Source organism: Pipistrellus hanaki, assembly GCF_964339955.1.
Source record: "Pipistrellus hanaki genome assembly, chromosome: 6".
NCBI lineage: Eukaryota > Metazoa > Chordata > Mammalia > Chiroptera > Vespertilionidae > Pipistrellus > Pipistrellus hanaki.
Window position 1 is genome coordinate 52,445,240 of NC_140508.1, and position 22,104 is coordinate 52,467,343.

At 43.5% G+C, this 22,104-nt stretch overlaps 1 protein-coding gene across 7 annotated transcripts in view; it reads left to right on the plus strand.

Annotated features, from left to right (window-relative positions):
- Nucleotides 1-586: 586 nt before the first annotated feature.
- The window catches only part of ZNF236 (zinc finger protein 236), a 72,186-nt gene continuing 50,668 nt past the window's right edge, over nt 587-22,104 (plus strand). The window contains exons 1-4 of one of the 7 annotated variants that reach the window (XM_084887180.1): nt 587-3,113; nt 12,500-12,642; nt 14,033-14,197; nt 21,130-21,308. In XM_084887180.1, coding sequence (XP_084743306.1) covers nt 12,616-12,642; nt 14,033-14,197; nt 21,130-21,308 — 371 coding nt within the window. In that variant the 5' untranslated portion in view covers nt 587-3,113; nt 12,500-12,615. Of the gene's footprint in view, nt 3,114-3,405; nt 3,727-4,120; nt 4,478-4,928; nt 4,948-11,039; nt 11,199-12,499; nt 12,643-14,032; nt 14,198-21,129; nt 21,309-22,104 lie in introns of those variants that run through there. The other 6 variants (XM_084887176.1, XM_084887178.1, XM_084887181.1 and 3 more) reach the window with 6 other exon arrangements.

The following is a 22,104-nucleotide window of genomic DNA, read 5'->3' on the forward strand; positions in this document are numbered from 1 at the left end:
CAGTGAAAAAGGTGATCACCAAAACAATGAAGACTGATTCTTTATCACTGACGAGAGGCCAAGCTGAAAATAAGATATTTTCAGTAGATTAGTAAGAAAATAATTCTCACCCTAGATTTAATTAGAAGAAACTATCTTTAAGAATGAGACAATATAGAGACATTTTCAGGTAAATAAAAATCAAGAATGTTTGCCACAGGTGGTGCTTACAAAATGAAATAGTAAACATGTATAAGACAGAAAGAAAGCAGAAGGAAGTCAGAGATACAAGAAGAAATGTAGCCGAAACCGGTTTGGCTCAGTGGATAGAGCATTGATCTGCAGACTGAAGGATCCCAGGTTCAATTCCGGTCAAGGGCATGCACCTTGGTTGCGGGCACATCCCCGGTGGGGGGTGTGCAGGAGGCAGCTGATGGATGTTTATCTCTCATTGATGTTTCTAACTATCTCTCTTTCTCTCTGTAAAAAAAAAATCAATAAAATATATTAAAAAAAAAAAAAAACAGAAGTAGGAGAATACACATAGTATATGTATACAAAAAAGCTAAAACAAAACTTGGCATAACCCAAAATTCCATTAACAATGGATTGAATGAGTAAACTAGCATAATCTTACAATGAAATACTACACAACAGTTAAGTGAGTTAAAGCTATATGCATCAACATCAATAAATCTCACAAGCACAGTATTGAACGAAGACTCAAGACACAGAAGAATTCAGAAGAACTTTAAGAAAAAGTTCAAAAATTGGACCAATTTACTAATACTGCATTTATTTAAAAATATCTAAATAAACTTGTACAACTATAAAGTCCAGGGATGATGCAGTACCAGGAGAGCAGGTACTTCTGGGAGAGGATGTCCTCAGGGAGAAGCAGATAAGGAATTCCAGGCTGTTGGCCCTGTTCTCTAACTGTGCTTTGTGTGGTTCTGAGGAGCATATGTTTTAGAACTCCTTTTAATGTCCGATATAGTTATCAATTTTAAAACGAAAGGAAGAGCAGCCTTCTACAGAATTCTGAGACGTCTAGGAAACCAACACTATACACACCCTACCAAGACTGAATCATGAAAAAAATAGAAAATTTGAACAGATCAATAATGAATAAAGAGATTGAAACAATAATAAAAGACCTCCCACCAAAGAAAAGCCTAGGACCAGATGGTTTCATCAGTGAATTCTATCAAACATTTAAAGAAGAATTAACACCAGTCTTTCTCAAAGTCTTCCAAAAAATTGAAGAGAGAGAACTCTTACAAACTCGTTTTGGTTGGCCTGAATTACCCTGACACCAAATCCAGATAAGGACACTAAAAGAAAACTATAGGACAGTATTCTTGACGAATACATACATTTATATGTTTTTTTAAAAAAATACTAACAAAATGAGTTCACCAGCACCCTGAAAGGTTCATACACCATGACTGAAGGTAATTTACCCATGGAAAGCAATGCAAATCAATAAATGTGATATACCACATTAATAGAATGAAAGATAGGAATCATAATTTCATTTACATAGATGCAGGAAAATCATTTGACAAAATGCAACCTTTCAAGAGAAAAATTCTCAAGCAATTTGATGTAGAAAAATGTCTCAACATAATAAAGGCCACATGTGACAAACCCACAGCTAACACCATACTCAATGATGAAATGTTCAAAGCTTTCTTGCCAAAATTAGGAACAAGACAAGGGTGCCCACTCTCACCACTTCTAGTCAACATTGTACTGCAAGACCTAGTCAGAGCAATTAGGCAAGAAAAAGAAATAAAAGGCATTCACATCAGAAGGAAAGTAAAATTGTCTGTCTGCAGATGATATATTTGCTATGTGTATGTATGGTAAAAGAAACAACAGAGATATGGTGATAGGGTTACAGACTTCTTTTATGGATGAGAATCTGGTAACATCATGTCTATTTATTTGGGACAAGAAATCTGCAGTTCCATTTCCTATTCACCTTTTATAACTACATAGGACTTTATTAGGTACTTACTTTGATTCTTTCTTTTTTCCTTTAGTCTCATGTATAAATTGCTTCAAATTATTTTCAGAAAAAATTAGTGTATTCATCGATAAATAAATCATCATAATCCAAACTGATTTCTAAGTAGCCAAGCCAAGGATTCTTATGATTTGCCTACAACCTATTTTCTTAGCCTTATATCCCAATCTTACTAATATGCATATGGAAACACTGTCATATTGTATTTAAACTTATGTAGTTTTCTGCTTTGATACAACTAGTTGTATAGGATTGTCAGTTAAAATTTGATACTTGGATTTGCCTACAGTCTACATAGTCTGAACCAAATTACTTAAATCCTTTGAACTTCTCAGTATCATTTGTAAAATAGTACTTGTAGGATTGTTGCAAGGATTAGAAGTGTTTTACGTAAGAAGTATTTAAAAGCATTAATAATTATGAAATCCCATTAGCTAGTCACTGGCTGGCTGACGTTGGTTAGAAATGGTGAGCTTGTTTATTATGATTATCTGCCTAATCTTTTTCAGGAATTGGGTGAATACATGAAAACATAATTGAAGCTATCTAAAGCACCTCCATATGAAAAGTTTTAATTTTAGTTTCCCCCTCTTTACGTCAACCTGGAAAGTCCTTTCTTACCATATACTAAGATTGAGTTGAGTCTTTCCTAATTTTCTGTTCTTGCTTTATCTCAAGGTTCTCCGTGGATGATTTAAACCTCCATTATATTTTGACTAGTTTTGTGTCTTTCCTGACCCATGGTTCCAAGTTTTGTAACATTAGGCTTGTATTCCCTCATATCTTGCATGTAGTTGGTGATCATTATTTACTGCCTTGAAGTCCTTCTTCAGAGAGCACTAAGGTGACTGACTCGCTTGCTCTAGGCTTGCTTCAGCCAATTCCACAGCGCAGCTTCTTAACCGCCTGGCACTTCGCTGGCCCGTTTCCGTGAGAATGTTGTGGGAGTTAGAATGGTCAATAAAGAAGGATCACCGCATTTGGAACCATGTGTCTTTCATGCACTCCGTGGGAGGACGGGCACACTGAGCACACCGAGGTCTGCTTCGTCGGGCCCGGGGTCCGGGCTCAGCGCTCCCCAAGGCTTTCCTGACTCTGCAAGGTATGGGGGGCACACGCAGGGCCCTTCCTTGGTGGGGGTTCCCATCTTATCCCGGCGGCCCACCTGGGAAGCTTTCTCAGCGCCCTGCTGTCCATAGGGCACTTTTCCTACTTGTAGACCCAAAGGCTGTCCCGGCGGGTGAGCGATCCGGCCACACGCCGGGTTTCCCAGGTGAGGCCGCCACCGGAGCCCCGGCTACCAGGTGACGCCGCGCTCGCCCTCCGGCGCTCCAGGCCCGAACGCGGAACGCGCATGCGCGCGGCGCCCCTCCCCGCCCCCGCTCCTAACACCCCCCCAACGCGGCCCGCCGGGCCATGGAACCCGCCGCGGTGGGCGCGGTCCTAGCGCTGCCGCTCGCCTTCTCGGGCGCCTTCCCCCCGTGAGGCCCGCTCGCGCTCGGCCGGGGCTCGGCGGCGGCAGCCTAGGCCGCTTCGCCCGCCTCCACGCTCGGCCGGGCGCGCGCCGCGTCCCCGCGGCCTGTCCCCGCGCGTGCGCGCTCCGCCGAGCGTATGTGTGTGAGTGTGTGTGCGGCCGAGGGGTGGGCCGCCGCCGCCGACGATGCCGCGGGGCCGCCCCCCGAAGCCCAAGGAGAGCAAGGCGCGCGGCGACACCGGTAAGCGGCCCTGGCCGGCCGCCGCTGTGCCGCTCCGCGCGAATGTAGTCCCCGGATGCGGCGCGTGGGGCTCCGAGAACGGCCGGGCCAAGGCGGGGCGGCGAGGGGTCGGGAGGGCCGGGGCCGGGAGGGCCGAGGGCGCCGCTGCGTCCGACCGCCTTGCCGCCGCCGCCCGACTGCCGGCCGCAGGCGCGGGCGGAATGATACGGCGCGGCCCTCCGCCGGCTGGGCCTACTTTCCTGGGCCCGCGGCGGCGGCGGCGGCGGCGGGCCGGGGGCGAGGTGCACGCCGCCCTCCTCCTCCCTCCTCCCTCTTTTCTCCTCCCCCTCCCACTTCCCTCCTCCTCCCTCCTCCCCCACCCCGCTCCCTCCTCACTCCTCCCTCCACCCTGTACCCTCCACCCTCCACCTTTCTTCCACCTCCTCCTCCTGCTTCCACCTCCCCCCGCGAGTCCGGCGTCTTCCGCCCGCCCGTCAGCGGGGATCGCGCCCCGCCCTGTCCTCCGCCGGATCTTGGAGGCCTGTGGGTGCTAGTGCCGGCGCAGCCGAGCGGCTGGCGGGCTGGCGGGGCGGGGAGCCGGGGTGACAGCCTCGGCCCTCGGTGTCCCCAGGCCGCAGGGCCGCACGGGCTCCCGTTCTCTGGGACGCCGTAAGGTCCTGAGACTGCCGCGCCCGGGCACAGGCAGAGCCCCGTGGTCGCTGACTGTGCGCCCCTGTCCTGCAGGAGGGATGCCCGGGCCCACCGAGCACAGGTGCAGGTGTGGGGCTGGAGCGCACAATGCTCTCCCCGTGGTCCCCCCGAGGTCCTCAGCGAAGGAGGTGCAGCGCAGATGGGGAAGTTAGGGACACGCTGTGACGGGCCGGGGTAGAGGCATTCCAGCCAGGACTGACCCCTTCCTGTAGCCTGGAGTGTTGGCTACTATCCATGGGCGCAGTCGTACCTGGGTCATAGTCATTACACTTGCCATTGCTGGATGGTAGGTGGTTGTGAGGAGGTCCTGGAGGCCCCCCAGCGCTGTGCCCTGGTCCTGTCGCTGCGCATTTACCTTATCTTGTTAACGTGCCTCCCGCCAGAAACCGCAGTCAGGCTCACTATCTGGGTCCCCGGGAAGAAGGCTCAGGACACAGAAGGACCTTCCTGTCCTACCACGTGGCCTAGGCGGTTACCTGGTTTTCCTGAGCGCCCTGCCATGCCCACCTCCTGGCTGTGGAGGCCTGGCAGGTCTGTGGCTTCACCACGAATGTGTATTTCATCTGGGCCTCTATGCTTCCCACCTGGCAGTATATGTCCCTAGGGCAGGGGCACTTCTGTAGGAGCCTTAATTGGTCTCTGCTCCTCTTGTCCTGTCAGCCGCAGGGTCCCCTTAAAGTGCAAATCAGGGGCACACTCCCTTGGTTAAAACTCTTGAATGGATTCCTCCACCCCTTGACCTTGCAATACAGGAGCCTCAGAGATCCTAAGGGCTGTGGCCTTGCCCAGCTCTCTTTTCTCAAGGGTCCCCTGTGGTCAGATGCCACGGTGTTCCTGTGTCTGGCCTTGCTGTCCCCATGCGGAGAGTCTACCTCCCTTCTCATGCTGTAGGTCTCAGTGTTCCAGCTTCCTGAGCTTTCCCTCTTACTGTTGCTCTGTCTACCACGGTGGTTCTCAAAGTGTGCTTTGGAGACCCCTGGGAGTCCCACACACTTTAGGGCTCTACAAGGAAAGCATTTTCACAGCGATACTAAGACTCTTTGGCTATGTTACTTGGTTCCCATTTGCACTAATCATACAACAGCAATGAGGTCTTAGCACAAATCACGGTGGTGGTGGCATCAGACTGTGAGGCTGCATTATCTTCATGTATTTCATGTTGCAACTGGGTGAGTGCAGAAACAGACATGCTGGTCCACCTGTCATTGAGGGAGCATTAAAAAGACTTGTAAGCCTGGCTGGTATGGCTTAATGGTTAAGCACCTACCTATGAACCAGGTCAAAGTTTAATTCCTGGTTAGGGCACACGGTGGGGCTTGTAGATTTGATCCCCAGTAGGGGGCGTGCAGGAGGTAGCTGATTACCAATGATTCTCTCTCATCATTGATGTTTCTTTCTCTCCCTCTCCTTTCCTCTCTGAAATCAATAAAAATATAGTATACATATTTATACACATAAATATGTAGTATACACTGAGTAGCCAGATTATTATGATCTCTGAACACTTAATTGGCCACTCATTGTATATCCTATATAATAAAAGGCTCATATACAAATTGTCTCCTCCACCAGGAGTTGGACTAGCAGGCAGGCCAGCCAGGCCGGTCAGACCCCACCCATCCACCCATGCATGAATTCATGCACCAGGCTTCAAATGTGTGTGTGTGTGTGTGTATATCTCCTACCTAATAAAAGAGAAACATGCAAATTTACCATACCTTCACTCTGCCCACAAGCCCCGCCCACCAGCCAATGAGTGCAAGTATGCAAATTAACCCAACCAAGATGGTGGTTAATTTGCATATCCAAGCCAGAGCAAAGACTGAAGACCGCATAGAAAGAAGCCAAGCGCTGCAGAAGGGAGCGAAGCTGCATAGAAGCAAGCAAGTGGGGTGGGGGAGAAGGGAGGGAAGCAGGCAGGATGGGGAGAAGGGAGGGTAGTAGGTGGGGCAGCAACCACAGCAGGAAGCCCTATTGTAGGAATCTTGTAAAAGTGAAAACTCTTCTTACTATACTATTTTGGAGTGTATATTTTTCATAAAATATGTATGTTAAATAGATTTATTTTTAAGTGAATAAACATTTAAAATTGCTCGGTTTTGCTGAAACCAGTTTGGCTCAGTGGATAGAGTGTAGGCCTGGGGACTGAAGGGTCCCAGGTTTGATTCCAGTTAAGGGCATGTACCTTGGTTGCGGGCACAGCCCCAGTAGGGGGTGTGCAAGAGGCAGCTGATCGATGATTCTCTCTCATCGATGTTTCTAACTCTATCTCTCTCTCTTCCTCTCTGTGAAAAATCAATGAAATATATTAAAATAAATAAATAAATAAATAAATAAATAAATAAATAAATAAATAAATTGCTCGGTTTTAATTGCTAATAAAGCAAATATCAACAGATACAGTCTACATAAACTTAAGGTCTTCGGGTTCTTGGTAATATGTAAGTAAGAATGTAAAGGGGTTTCAAGACCAAACGTTTTAGGACCATTCTCTCATTTTATTCTTTTAGTAATGTTTCTTATGATCTGATTTTTTTTGTCACTCATTATGAATTTTATTTCTAAGGAAAACCTGGGAGGTAGGTGGGGCTTTTCATAGATAGGAGAAGTGAGGCTTTGAGAGGGAAAGTGATTTGGAAGGTCCACCCAGCTAGTGAGTGTCAGAGTTGGGATTTGAATCTACATTTGAGCCCAAAGTGTTCATTTCACATTGCTCTGCCTTGATAAATGTAAAGCCCTATGTATGGGTTCATTAATGTATTCAGCAAATATTTTTAAGCACTTTCTGTGACTGGCTGGCTCTCTTCTGGTGGCTGGGGATATAGAGTTCAGCTTCAGAGACAAGACCTCTTCCCTAGCTTGCCAGGACAGTGTTCCATGCTGGTGGGAGCAATCTATGGTAGCAGGGAAATCTGGGCTGGCCAGAGAAAATGATGTTTAACAGAAACTTCATCCTGTGTGTGTGTCTTTTGTTTTGTGGTGGGTCTCTTGTAAACAGCATATAGTTGGTTCATGTTTTCATATCCATGCAGCTACCCTATGTCTTTTGATTGGAGCATTTAATACATCTACATTCAGGGTTATTACTGATATGTGCTTATTTACTGTCATTTAATTCTGTATGGCTAGGCTCTCTGTTTCTTCTCATTACAACAATCCCTTTAGCATTTTTTGTAATGCTGGCTTGTTGGGGATGTACTCCTTTAGCCTTTTTTTTTTTTTTGTCTGGGAAGCTCTTTATTTGACCATCTATTTTGAGTGAAAGCCTTGCTGGATATAGTAATCTTGGTCTCAGATCCTTGATTTTCATTACCTTCAGTACTTCATGCCATTCCCTTCTGGCCTATAGAGTTTCTAATGAGAAATCAGATGTCAGCCTTATGGAAACTCCTTTATAGGTAACACTTTTCTATTGCTGCCTTTAAGATTCTCTCTTTGTCTTTAATTTTTGGCATTTTAATTATGATGTGTCTGGGCATGGGCTGTTTGAGTTCTTGTTTGGGGTTCTCTGTGCCTTCTGAATTTGGGTGACTTTTTCCTTTACTAGGTTAGGAAAGTTCTCTGCCACTATTTCTTCAAACACCTTTTCTATGCCTTTCTCCCTTTCTGCTTCTTCCTACATACCTGCTATTCTAATATTGTTACCTTTCATTATCCCACAGCTCCCTTAAGTTGTTCTCCTGTTTTTAAATTATTTTTTCTTTTTGGTTCTTTGATTGAGTGATATTTTCAACTCTGTCTTCTAATTCACTGATTCGATCCTCAGCTTCACCTAATCTGCTGTGTATTCCTTCTAGTGTGCTCTTTATTTGTATTATGTCATTCTTTATCACAGACTGTTCTTTTTCATAGTTACTATATCTTTTTTCATACTAGTGAGCATTTTAAACATCATTACTCTGAACTTTGTTTCAGATAAATTTCTTATCTCTGCTTCATTTATCTCTTCTTAGAATTCTCTAGTTCTTTCACTTGGGGTTTCTTTATCTCCTCATTTTGGCTTTTTTTTTTTGGATTTGAGACTATGTATTAGGTAGATCCTCTACCCTCTCAATCTCTATTGCAGGACAGTGTTAAAGGCTGTTTCTGGCTAATTACTACGGTAGGTGTACCAGTTAATAATGTGAATTTTTTTCAATAGATGGAGTTATACATATATTGATATATATACGATTTGATATGTATGCTATTTTGTTTTATTGACAACAAGCTTCAAAACTTAATATGCCAACTTTTCTGAAGGTGTTACAGATATTTTTATGCTTAAAAATGTCAAATTTTGTGCCAAAGAAAGAGCATTTGGAGAAAGTTTTAATTCATTTATTTTGAAGAAAAGTGCTGTTGAATACTTCGGGAAGCTTATGATGAACATGCTCCATCTCAAGATAATGGTGAATGCTGATTTAAATGCTTTAAAAGTGATGATTTTTATGTGAAAGATAAAGAATATTCAAGTCAACCAAAAAAGTTTGAAGACCAATAATTATACAAGCATTATTGAATGAAGATGCGCGTCAAATTTAAAAACGTCCAGAAAGATTAAAGGTTGCTCAGCAAACAATTTCTGATCGTTTACAAGCAATGAGAAAGATTTTAAAGGAAGAAAAATGGGTGCCACATCAACTGAATGAAAGACAAGTGGAAAACCAAAAAGTCATCAGGAAAATGTTGCTTTAACTGCACAAAAGAAAGTCTTTTTTGTATTGAATTGTGACTGGAGATGAAAAGTGGATTTATTTAGAGAATCCCAAATGCAAAAAATCCTGGGTTGATCCAGGTCAACCTTCAACATCAACTTCAAGGCTAAATTGCTTCAGAAAGAAGACGACAATGCTCTGCTGGATCAGGAAGGTGTGGTGTATTATGAGTTTCTAAAACCCGGTGGAACTGTTAATACTGATCGCTACAGACAACAAATAATTAATTTGAACCATGCTTTGATTGTGAAATGACCAGAATGTTCCAGAAGACATGGCAAAGTAATTTGCTTCATGATGATGTACCATCACACACTTCAAAACCAGTTAAAGACACGTTAAAAAATCCTGCCTGGGAAGCCTTAACCCACCTGCTGTATTCACCAGGCCTTACTCCTTCAGATTACCACATGTTCCAATTGATGGAACTACACTTTCTGAGCAGTACTTCAAAACTAACAAAGAAGTAAAAAATTGCGTCTCTTAATATTTTGCCTCAAAACAAGAAAAGTTCTATTAGGATGGTATCCACAAATTACCTAAAGATTGGGGGAAATGTATAGCTAGTGATGGACATTACTTTGAATAAAGCACTTTTGATGTTTCTCCTGAAATTATTGTGCGTTGTTTTTTTTAATTGCAAAATTCCAGTTATTAACCAGTACACCTAGTACAGTGGTTGGAAAACTGCGGCTTTGAGCCACATGCGGCTCTTTGGCCCCTTGAGTGTGGCTCTTCCACAAAATACCACGTGTGGGCATGCATGTACCGAGCGATTCAAACGTTGTGGTCCATGCGCAGAAGTCGGTTTTTGGCTCTCAAAAGAAATTTCAATCATTGTACTGTTGATTTGTTGACAATCATTGCTTTGTTGACTAATGAGTTTGCCAACCATTGACCAGATCAGGCATAGACTAAAAGCCTGCAGAGACTGCCTCTACTCTTGGACTGATAGGATTCTAACTTGAATTGCCCCCAGGCAATCGTTCTCAGGTGTGTTGAGAGTTTTTTGTTTGTGTTTTTCAACAGGATAGGGCAGTTTCTTCTGCCTGGAGGCTAATTGGTTTTTTTTAATCTCTTAAGTGGCCTTTGGGCAAGGTGTTTTCCAATAGGGTGTGTCTATTGTCTTCCCCACTGGCAAAGTAAATGTCTGTTGCGTGAGGGAGTGACTCAGCCCAGGGAACGGGGTGTCTGCCTTCTGAGCTCTATCCCCCAAGTCCCCAGTCCTGGCTTCTCTCACAGCTCCAGTCCACGTCACCCTCCCTCTGCGGGAGTACAAGGTGGGTGGCTCCACAGGGAATTTTGTGCGTTGGCCCTTTAAGAGGGTGCTTGAATTTTCAGCTGTTAGTCCCTGGCAAATAGCACCCTGCTGCTTTTCACAGCCAGAAGTTATGTGGGTACCCTCCTCAGTTTTGATGCTCTCTACTGGGGGTCTCAGCTTGAGGATTAGATCCCAGAGATCTCAGTGGCAACCCCCCACAGTGGCAACCCCCCACAGCTTAGATACCTCTCCGGGACTTCAGTTGCTGTCTGTGGGTGCCCTGCCAGCCCTTCTGCCCCTTTACCAGTCTCTATGTGGTCTCTACTTTCGGTCCTCGGGTATCAGGGTTCTTTCCTGCACGTTTTCTGTTGATTATTCAGCAAGTTTTTCTGTATTTTAGTTGTAATACCAATTTGCTCCTGAGAGCATGTCCATGCAGCATCCACTTACTCTGCCTAGTAGAACTTTACTTGAAATGTCACCAAAAGGCCTCACTGTTGGCTTTCACTTTTGGCAGTACATTAATTTAGTGCAAGAATTTTGAAAGCAGGTTTTAGAATAGAATGTGGATATAGTTAAGAACGAAGAGAATAAAAATTAGATATATTTTTATGTATCTAATTTAAAAAATTACATTAATATTTCTGGAAACTGGAGTTTGCTTTACTGGCCATTCTGATAGAAGAATTTTTGAAACTGTTGCCAACTCTCTTCAGTCCTTGCCCCACCTTCTGTCCTGAGGATTCCTGCTCTCATGAAGATGCTACAGCAGACTCAAGGACTGCTGGCCAGAGTTGGAACTGCAGGCTGTTTACTCAAAAGAGGTGTGGAATGCCTGTTAGCACTTGGGTGTTTGAGAAATACAAGGCTTTCTGGAGCTTACTTGAGTCTTTAACATATAACCTCTACTGTACTTCCACATTTCTAAATTCTGATATTTTGGGGTCAAATTTGCTATGTGACCTATTTGCTATATATAGTTAGTAATATATATATATATTTCCATTGATTTTAGAGGGAAGGGAGAGAGAGAGAGAGAGAGAGAGAGAGAGAGAGAGAGAGAGAGAGAGAGAGACATCAACAATGAGAGAAAATCATTGATCAGCTGTCTCTTGCATGCCCCTCCTGGTTCATAGATCATACTCAACCACTGAGCCACACTGGCCAGACAATATGTATTTTATTTTGATGCTCAAATTATAAGACTTGGAGTCTACTTATTTTAAAGAAGTAGAGAGATTTAGGACATCTTTATGACATCGTTGACAAATGTCGATGAGTATTTCATAGTTTTTCTTTAAAAAATATTCTTATTGATTTCAGAGAAGGGAGAGGGAGATTGAAACATCAATGATGAGAGAGAATCATTGATTGGCTGCCTCTTGCATGCCCCCTTATTGGGGATGTGACCTGTCTGGAATCAACCATGCTCTCCTGGTTCATAGGTCAACGCTCAATCACTGAATCACACTGGCCTGGCCATAGTTTTTCTTATTTGAAATGCTTTTAAATTTACAGCTGTTACCCAACTGGATTTAGAGAAACACATTGGGAAGCACACTGAGGATTGTCCAAAGCTTTGCAGCCCTCTATCTTCCGACACCAAAACTATCTGAGGGAACAGTTTCTGCTCTTGTTGACTTATTCTTGCTTCTCTGCAGTTTTCAGAGGTAGATTGAATTAATGAACTAGCATTTATATTTTGACTGGAGTTGTTTGCTGAGTGATTTAGGAACCTGTGTGCCTGATGACCTCTCAGAGTGACTTAGAAGTGAAATGCCCCCAGGATCTATAGTTACTTAGAAAAAATTGGAAGCAGCTGGCAAGGGTACAACACTGTGGCTTTGGCGTGTGTTTGCGGGTGGGTGTCAGGTCTCCAGAGTTGAGTTTTAGGTTTCCCAAAGTCCTACTGAGAAAAATTTAGGATTCTGCAGCTCAGTCCTCTTAACATTTCTCATTTGTAACCTAAAAGCATGCCATTTAAAAAAATTCAGGATGTCACTAATATCATTTAAAATTCTCATAAAGTTTTGACATAATTTGGTTTCTAAACAACCAAATAATTTTATTTATGCGATGAGAATAACAACTGTTATTTATTATCTATACTTATGCAATTTTATAGATGGAGTTTTAACATTGAATGCGGAGAACACTAATTATGCCTATCAAGTTCCAAATTTCCATAAATGTGAAATCTGTCTACTGTCTTTTCCAAAAGAGTCCCAGTTTCAACGCCACATGAGGGATCACGAGCGAAATGACAAGGTAAGTATTTTAAAAGGGGCATCAGAAATGTGAGCGTTGAAACTGGAGGTGGTGTAAACATCCACCTGTGAATTGAAATTATTTCCTATAATTTAGATTCCTAAATTGTGGAGCATTGTATATTATATAAGAACATATTTTTAGCTGTAGTTGTATTCCTAGCCATTAAGAGATCACGAGGGAAAGTGAGAAATTGTCTAGCGAGTCTGTGTATAGAAGTTCTTAAAGCATGCCCTTCTCTAGTAGTTTCTGTTTCCTCTATGAATACAGAATTGGTACATGCTGATGTGTTTTTCTCTGGCAGGGCAGTTACCTTTAAGTGTCTTCATTGTAAAATGGTGTTCAGGCATGTTAGATCGGACATCAGCAGGGAGCATGCTCTCTTACATAGAGATTTGTATCCTTTCTTGCCGGGGCCTGTGATGAGAATGCTAGTGTCTTAATGGGATGTTTTGCTTGATAGACAGAAAGTGACAGTTGAAACGGCAATGAGAAAGTGATTATGACTTTCCATTAGGTAGGAGAACGTGAGCTAGTCAGCCTTGTGAGACCAGAGCATACCAGCTCTTTTTTCTGGAGCCAGGGCCTGACCAGCTGCGCTTTACTGTTCCTGTGAGTGATAACATAATCCTAATACCACTCGTGGGGAAAATCTGAAAATACTGACTCAGTCCTTATTAAGGCCTTGATATTTCAGAGGGAAATTAATGCCAGTGGTTACTTTTTCTTTTTGTATGTAAAGTGGCAGAATACCTTCCATTTGGGGAACATTTTAGACTGAGATAAGCAACTCTGTTAAAATCCAGTAAAACTCTTTTTTTTTTTTTTTTTTAATATATTTTATTGATTTTTTACAGAGAGGAAGGGAGAGGGATAGAGAGCTAGAAACATTGACCAGCTGCCTCCTGCACATCCCCTACCAGGGATGTGCCGGCAACCAAGGTACATGCCCCCAACCAGAATCGAACCTGGGACCCTTCAGTCCGCAGGCTGACGCTCTATCCACTGAACCAAACTGGTCTTGGCAAAATGCAGTAAAACTCTTATGATTCTTATTTTACTTGAAGTGATTCTGTTGACAGCAGTGGAGTTGGTTGGAAAAAGAGGGACAATTGGGCCAGTGTGAAGCCCCTTCATTCTATCATCAGAGAGCCCATACCCTGGCACACCGAGATGCAGCTCTCCTACCAGAACCCTCCTCCTGCCTGGATGGGTGTGGTCCCTACCACCCCTGAGACATTCCCTAAGGAACTTTATGTGTTGGTGTGGGCTTTATTGCCTTGGAAGTTTCTTAGAAAGATTGTAGATCATGGTACTTGTTAATATTTGAATGCTGTTTACTATGGAAAGATTGTATTTCAGAGACTTCTTGACTGTTCTCTCCCAACAGCCACATCGCTGTGACCAGTGCCCCCAGACATTCAATGTTGAATTCAACCTGACGCTGCACAGATGTACCCACAATGGGGAGGACCCGACCTGTCCTGTGTGCAACAAGAAGTTCTCCAGAGTGGCCAGCCTCAAAGCGCACATCATGCTGCATGAGAAGGAAGAGGTAATATTTCGGCCTGCCCTCTGTTAACTGATTCTTAAAAGGCCTCTAATCTGTGGGGGGACCTTAGGTATAAACTAGTTTACAAAGCCTTTCATGTAGATTTCAGGGAGCGAATGTTAAATTTGCCTTGGCTGATCTCCAGTTCACTGATGAAAGCTTTTCTTTTCTGCCATATCAGTTGGGGTAGAGACACTTAATGTGTATTTGGAGAATCAAAATATGTCTGCATTGGCTAGAAAAGCCCCCTCCCTCCCCCCTTTTTTTTAAAAAAAAAAAACACAGAAATTAACTTTAGTAGAAATCTGTAATGGCCAAAAGTAAATTTTCTGCCTGTGAAGATGGCTCAGGGATTCCCCTCACCTGTGTGCATTTGGGAGAATATATAGAAATCATTTGTGATGACACACAGCAATTACACACTGAGTGAGCAATCCATAACTGATAGGATGGTTGGGTTCTGTTGCTGTTGCTAGAAGTGGGGCCTCATCCTAATATATAAAAACCCTAGGTCTGTCACTACTGGAGGCTTGACCACTGGAAGTTAGTCCTGCAGTCAGCACTGCAGCAACAGACACTGTGTCCCAGCACTGACTGCTGAGGGGGCTGCAAATCAGACCCAGAGAAAGACCTGAAGAGAGAAGCAGGGTTTAATCCGTAGCCTGTGTGGCAGCTGTTGATCAGCACTTGCCTTTTTCTTTCTCTCTGGGCTGGGCCAGCAGTCATGCCTCCATTTCTCTCCAGGCCTCCAGCAGGGCTGCTGATCAACCCTGCCTTTCTGATCAGGCCCCGTTGATAGGCCCAGAGAAGCTGACTGGCATAGGAACTGACCAATCAGAACCAAATCTGGGTCAACTGTGAGGAGCTAATTGCTACCTAGGAGGTGGAGCTTTTGACACTGACTGGCATAGAAACTGACCAATCAGAACCAAACTGGCTGGCAGAGGAAGTCAGTTGGGGATGAGATCAGGCCTACAGGGGAGGGCAGTTAGGGATGATCAGGCAGGTAGAGGTAGTTGGGGGCAAGGTCAGGCCACCAGGGGAGGGCAGTTAGGGGCCATCAGGCAGGCAAGCAGGCAGGCAGAGGCAGTTAGGTGCAATCAGGCAAGCAGGCAGGTGAGCGGTTAGGAGCCAGCAGTCCCAGATTGCGAGAAGGATGTCCCAACTGTCTGTTTAGGCCTGATCCCTGTGGGACAGTGGTCCCCAATTGGAGAGGGTGCAGGATGGGCTGAGGGAATCCCCACTCTGTGCATGAATTTTGTGCACCAGGCTACTAGTTTCAAGTATAAATGGCTGTTGCTTTAACCCTTTGCACTCCGCTGTCCCCTCTCAGGGGACATCGGAATTCTAGCATATCACTCGGATGTCCCCTCTCAGGGGACATTGCAGTTTATTAGTGATTACGGGGAATTGAGTTATTTCAACGCACGTTTCCGCCGTTAGCGTCGAGTAGCTGGTAGCCAATGTCCAGAATGGTTCTGAGTGCAAAGGGTTAAAAATATTACCTCCCCACCCTGATTATTATTGTAGAAAATTAGGAAAATGCAAAAAAATAAGGAGGAGAATGTGAAAGACACCTGTAATTTTATCTCCCATGGCTAATTACAGATAACTATTTGGTATATTTTTTCTCCTGAGACAGAGAAACAAATATAGTATTTAAATTACATACATAAAATTCCCATCCTAAAAATTGAGTTCCTACTTTCTGTGTAGACTTGTGTATTTTTGTATGTCTTTAATTTTTAATATAAAATCATTTATTTATCTTTTAATTCTTATTGTATGAGTAATGCATGTGTAATTTGGGGACAGTTGAGTCTACATCACCAGAGATTCCAGTCCTCACAAGGCACTCTGTGTATGCCCAGCTCCCCTGCACTCCCTCCATGCAGCCCTGTTGTTCTGTGCCTTTTTTCTTCAGTCAACTATCATAAGTGATGTTACACAAAACCTGCTGGTCATAGATTAACACCCACAGGGTGTGATGTTGTGGACACAGGTCACTGTGGGTAGACATGTAGGTTGTTTTCCACTGTGGTAAACCTGGTGCAAACAGAGCCACGTGAGCAAATGTTCCTTAGGCAGGCAACTTTGTACCCAGAGGACATTGTGGTTGTCACTGCTATGGGGAAGGGGTGCAGTGCTGCAGGCATCTAGTGACCAGAGATGCTCCAGAAGGCCTTTCATTGCATAGCCCTCCTCTCCTTCCCAGCACACACACAGTGATCTGGTCCCTAGAAATGGAATTGCTTGGTCAGAGCGAATGTAAATTCAGAATTGGATTATTTTGCCAAATTATCTCCAAAGAAGTTCTATCAATTTATGTGCCACACCAGCACAGCCAACTGTGAACCTGAGGAGGGGTGGTGAAGGATTGAAGAAAAGACAGATGAGAATACAGCTGGGGCTTGGTAGATCTCCCATGTCTGGATGAGAACACAAAAGACCCAGCCTGCAAGCTGATGCTTTATTTTATAGTCTGATTAAAGCAAGGGTAGATTAACATGTATACAAATGTTCTTGTTTTGGCAACAGTTGCTGAATCTCCTACACCTATTTAGGAAGGAAATAGGGAGGACTACAAGGTCAGGCTTAATTATGCTAGGAAAGCTCTGCCCTCCAGGCTGGGACTTGTTTGTGGCTTGCCACAGGTCAGCCCGAGGTTTGACCCAGAGCTGCTCCCTACAAATTTATACTCCAGCCAATAGTGTATGAAAATGCCCCTTTCTTCATAGAATTTTCATTATCTGTGTTATAAAACTTGTCTTTTCCAATCTGGTAGTTTAAGATGATATGCTTCTGTTGTTTTAATTTGTATTTCTTTAATTATGAGTAAAGTTTATCATCTTTCCATGTTTGTTAGCCATTTTTTCCTGTATTTTAATTTTAATTTTTTAATTTTGGGGGAGTGGGTGGGGATTTTGAGTATATTGTAGATATGTGTCAGCTGTTTAATATACCCAGGAAGTTAGTTTTTTTGTCTTTTCTCAGTTTCTGATCCCCCCCCCCCTCCAATCCCCCATGTAAACTTTTAAATTGTCAAATACTTATAAAATTTTAATCTGTTCATTTACAGATTCTGGTTCTTGTGACTTGCTTAGAAATACTTAACACGCCCACAGTTTTTATTTTTTAAGTCTCACCACGTCTTTTAGAGCAGGTGCACACACAGTGCAGTGCACATCCCATTCCAGAGACCACAAGTTCACACTGATCCAAGTCCAGCCACCATCCCAGCTTCTGTGAACCTCCCCCAGTTCCTGCGTGTGTCCTTGAGCACAAGGACGTGGCTTCCATGTGGCAGCACAGCCTCCTGTGTTCTGTCTGCAGCAGCATCGCAGTCGGGTGGCTCACCCTACTAAAGGCATGCAGGGTGGAAGGGGACTCAGGGTCATTTGATTCAGCTTGCTTTCTATTTCGGGGCCACCCTGACCGTTCTTCCAAGCCACAGCCTTTAATGAACCGCCCTGAATTAGGGTTCAGTTAGTCTGACCACAAAGACAGCCCAGAGCAGAGCAGGGACTGAGAGCTGGGGAATTAGGTGGTGGGTATTTGATTTTTAACCTCCTCTTAGAAGACCAAAAGATACAAAGAGCAGTCTGTCCCTTCTGTCCCCTCTGCTGGGCCTTGCCTGGGAAGGGACTACCTTGATTTTCTGGTTTGTCTTGTTTCTCTTTGGAATGATAAGCAAATGTTTGTGTACTTCTTATTTTCCTTTTCTGGTTTATTATTAATGTGAACTTTAGAATTTTGCCTACCGTACTTAAACATGAATTTTTTGCTGCATAAAATTTTTAGAATGTTTCAGGAGAGAATTGAACATGTTTGCAAAACTGAATCTTTATCATCAAAACATCACTCAGAAATGTTTTGTTCATATGGATTCAGTGCGTTATTTAATTTATTCTTAAATGTTTAAGATTTTATTAATATAATTTGGAGGTCTTTCAGTTATATGTTGATGGGATCTGATTAGAGTGCATGCGTTTTCTCCATGAAGTCAGCTTGCCACTTAGCACTCATTGAAATTACCCTAGAACAGTCTGTCTAGGGTAGACACTAGCTTCTGCTTCCAGCCTGGAGGAGTTGGTTTGACTCTGACTGATAAGGTGGAAATCTGTTAGCTGCCCCTGAGGCACAACCTCCCTTCCCCAAAGAGTAAGGCGGTAATGGTGATGAAACTTCTGTTATGTGGACTGTTTTGGTTGTGGCTCCCGGTATACTTCCCCCTGTGTTCTCTGTATGAGCAAACTGCTCACAAAGCAGTTTTTACTAAATAATTCTGACAAATCTCTGATTATAGCTCTTACTTACTAATCTGATCATTAGGTAAGATAGTAAGTAAAAAGCGGATGGATTTGAGCCAGAACAATAAAACAGTAAGGGTGGGAAAAGGAGGATAAAGAGTCCAGTTTTATTTCACAACTGAGACTGGAGACTTAGAGTTGTTGGTAGAAAATGAATAGTTTGAGTAATTCTTCTCTCCTGACCCTTTTGTGGTGCCATAAAAATTCAGAAGCTCAGAGGTGATTTTTCAAAAAAAGGTGCAGCAAATTATATTAGGTTGTTTTTTCTTTTCTTTTTGATTGTTTCTTAGAAAGTATTTTCTTTATTTTCAACAAGATACTGACAATCTAATAATTTATTAGTTTCTTAAATTATTATATAATAATACCAATTTAAAGTTATTTAGTTGAAATCATTATGGATTGCTCAAAATATTTTTCCTTCATCGTCACTCTTCTTTTTTTGTTAATCCTCACCTGAGAACATTTTTCCATTGATTTTCAGAGAGAGTGGAAGGGAAAGAGAGAGACAGAGAGAGAAACATTGATTGGCTGCCTTCTGCACCAGGGCCAGGTATTGAGCCTGCAACTGAAGTATGTGCCCTTTAAATGGAATCAAATCTGGGACCCTTCCACTGAGCTAAACTGGCTAGGACCAACCTCATCCATATTATTGATTTTTTTTACAGAGAGGAAGAGAGAGGGATAGAGAGTTTAAAACATAGATCAACTGCCTCCTGCACACCCCCTACTGGGGATGTGCCTGAAACCAAGGTATATGCCCTTGACCGGAATCAAACCTGGGACCTTTCAGTCGGCAGTCCAATGCTCTATCCAGTGAGCCAAACTGGTTTCAGCCAACCTCATCCTTTTCTGCAAAGGATGCTCTGAGTAGTGTCGATGAGCAACCTTATTTTAATGTCGGTTACATACATTTCTAAGATTAGGTACAGTACTTAGAAAACACTGGTGGAGTGGACAGTGTGTCAGCCTGTGGACTGAAGGGTCCCAGGTTCGATTCCAGCCAAGGGCACATGCCCTGGTTTCGGGCTCGGTCCCCAGTGGAGGGCGTGCAGGAGGCAGCTGGTCAATGATTCTCTTTCATCATGTTTCTCTCTCCCTCCCTTTCCCTTCCTCTCTGAAATCAATAAAGATATATTAAAAAAAAAAAGAAAGAAAGAAAGAAAACACTGGTGGGAAGAAATAGCTGTATATTTTTGTTATTTGAGAATAACAGTTTATGCCATTGTTAGGTTACACTCATTTCTTTTTCATCTTTGGACAGTTCATTTTGAGAATCGTCTAAGTAAACATTTATGTTACCAATTCTCGTGAGTTCTCCTGAGTGATTTCACTGAACCTTGTGCTAAATCGGCAGTTTCTACTGTTCAAGTCATAGTGAGGACTTCCTCTGTCCATGCTGTTCACCTCTTACACATTCACTCACTTCCCTGCAGTTCATATGTTGGGTGAGAGCAGGGTACCAATGTCCCTATTTCGCGGACATGGAGTGGTTAACCTATCAAGGTGCATGTAGCTGTCATGTTACCTAATTGAAATATGAGTTATTTAAAATTTATAGTAGCCATATTAAAAAATAATAAAAGCATAAATTTTATTTTAATATATTTATGAAAATATACCCAAATATTATAATTCAAATATCAAAGTGCTTGAGCTATTTTTTTTTTCCAGTAAGTCTTTGAAATATTTTGTGTATTTTATACTTCCTCTACAGCCCTGTTCAAACCACCTGTTTCAGGTGCTCAGCGGGCCACATCTGGACAGAGTGCCAGATTTTTTCTGTAATCAACTACCTATACACCAAGTGAAAGAAAAAAAACTTTATCGGCTTCCCTTTTCTTTGGAGGTGGTCTATCAATCTATAATCTTAACTTCTCTCCTGATCCTTTTGTGCTGTCGCCATTCTGTAGAGTGTTCATAACATAGACTGACAAAATGCCAGTCATTCAACAGCCAACTTGAAACAATTTACTTTGCTCAAAAATTGTACTATTCTCTCCTCCTTTTCCCTGTGTTTCTATCTTTTTCTACCAACCAAAAAAATAAAATGTTTTTAAATCTTCATATTTAGACATTAGAGGCCTGGTACATGAATTTGTGCATGAGGGGGATCTGGTAGGCCCACCCAGATGGGGGACTATCAGGGGCAGGGCCAGCTGGGGGGGGGAGGGGCCTCAGGTGGTTGGCCAGCCCACCCTCCCCCCTGATTGGAGTGTTGGGGGCTGATCGGGGGTGGGGTGGATGGTGGGAGGTGCCACAGGAGGGCTCCAGGTGTGTCTGGCCCGTCTTGCTCAGTCTTGATGATAGGCTGGACTCCAGCAGCAAGCTAACCTACCAGTTGGAGTGTCTGCCCCCTGGTGATCAGTGCATGTCATAGCGACTAGTTGACTGGTCAACTTTCTGCTCCCTGGTGGTCAGTGTACATCATAGTGAGCAGTTTGGCGGCTTTAGCATATCATTAGCATATTATGCTTTGATTGGTTGAACGGCTGACCAGCTGACCAGACACAGCATATTAGGCTTTTGTGAGATGAGTATAGCATCTGTTTCAGAGGAAAATATAATTTGCATGTAAACCGTCTACAATACTAGCTGTTCTCATGGATGGTGTTCCTTTTGCAGAACCTCATCTGTTCCGAGTGTGGGGATGAGTTCACTCTGCAGAGCCAGCTGGCCCTGCACATGGAGGAGCACCGCCAGGAACTGGCTGGGGGCCGGGCCCACACCTGCAAGGCCTGCAGGAAGGAGTTCGAGACAGCAGTGCAGCTGAAGGAGCACATGAAGAATCATTACAAAATTAGGTATGAGCCTCTACCTGGGCTGGGGAAAAAATCTGTAGAATGTATTAAGAATTGGCAAATTTTGTTGTGATTGGTTAAAAATATTGGCTAATCTGGTGTAGTGTCAGGATGTCTTTTATAATGTGTAGCTCATATCTACAGTAGGAAAATTGTGCTAAAAAATTAAAAACAGGTGCCAGGCTGTGTGGGTAGACAGTTTTAGCCAGTATTTTAATGTTGAAACTATAGAACAATGTGCTGGCGTTGTTTTACAGGCAGGTAACACTGTGTAGAGTGGATCAGTGAGGGTCAGTTTAGGTCCTTTTTAATGCATTGATTTATTTATTTATACTGTCTCAGTCTTTCCAATTTACAGGAGCCTGAGGGTGCTTAGCACACATGTGGAAACATGTATGTCAAGACATGGTACTTGTAGGTCTCCAATTTGCAAATGTATGTGTGTATTTAAATATTGGCATGGTTACTAATATTATGAGCTCTAAAATAGACTATTAGGGTTTAAACACGTGCCTGGTAAGGACCAAGTGAAAGAATCAGTCAGTGCAACCATTTCAGAAGGTGGTTGTAATGAGAAGGAAGTAAAATCGCATTGATCTGGGCAGTGAGAGCCCACCAGGCCAGGCAGGTGCTATGGCTGAGTTTGAAGGACACAGGGCCTGGGATTTCGGAGCCTTTCTTGGAGGCTTTTATCCTGTGTGCGCTGGAAGCCATCAGAGGGTTTTACACACCGAACGGCCTGCCCTGACTTTAGGTGTGGCGTGGCTGCCTGTGGTGGGGTTGAAGCGGCAGACCACTG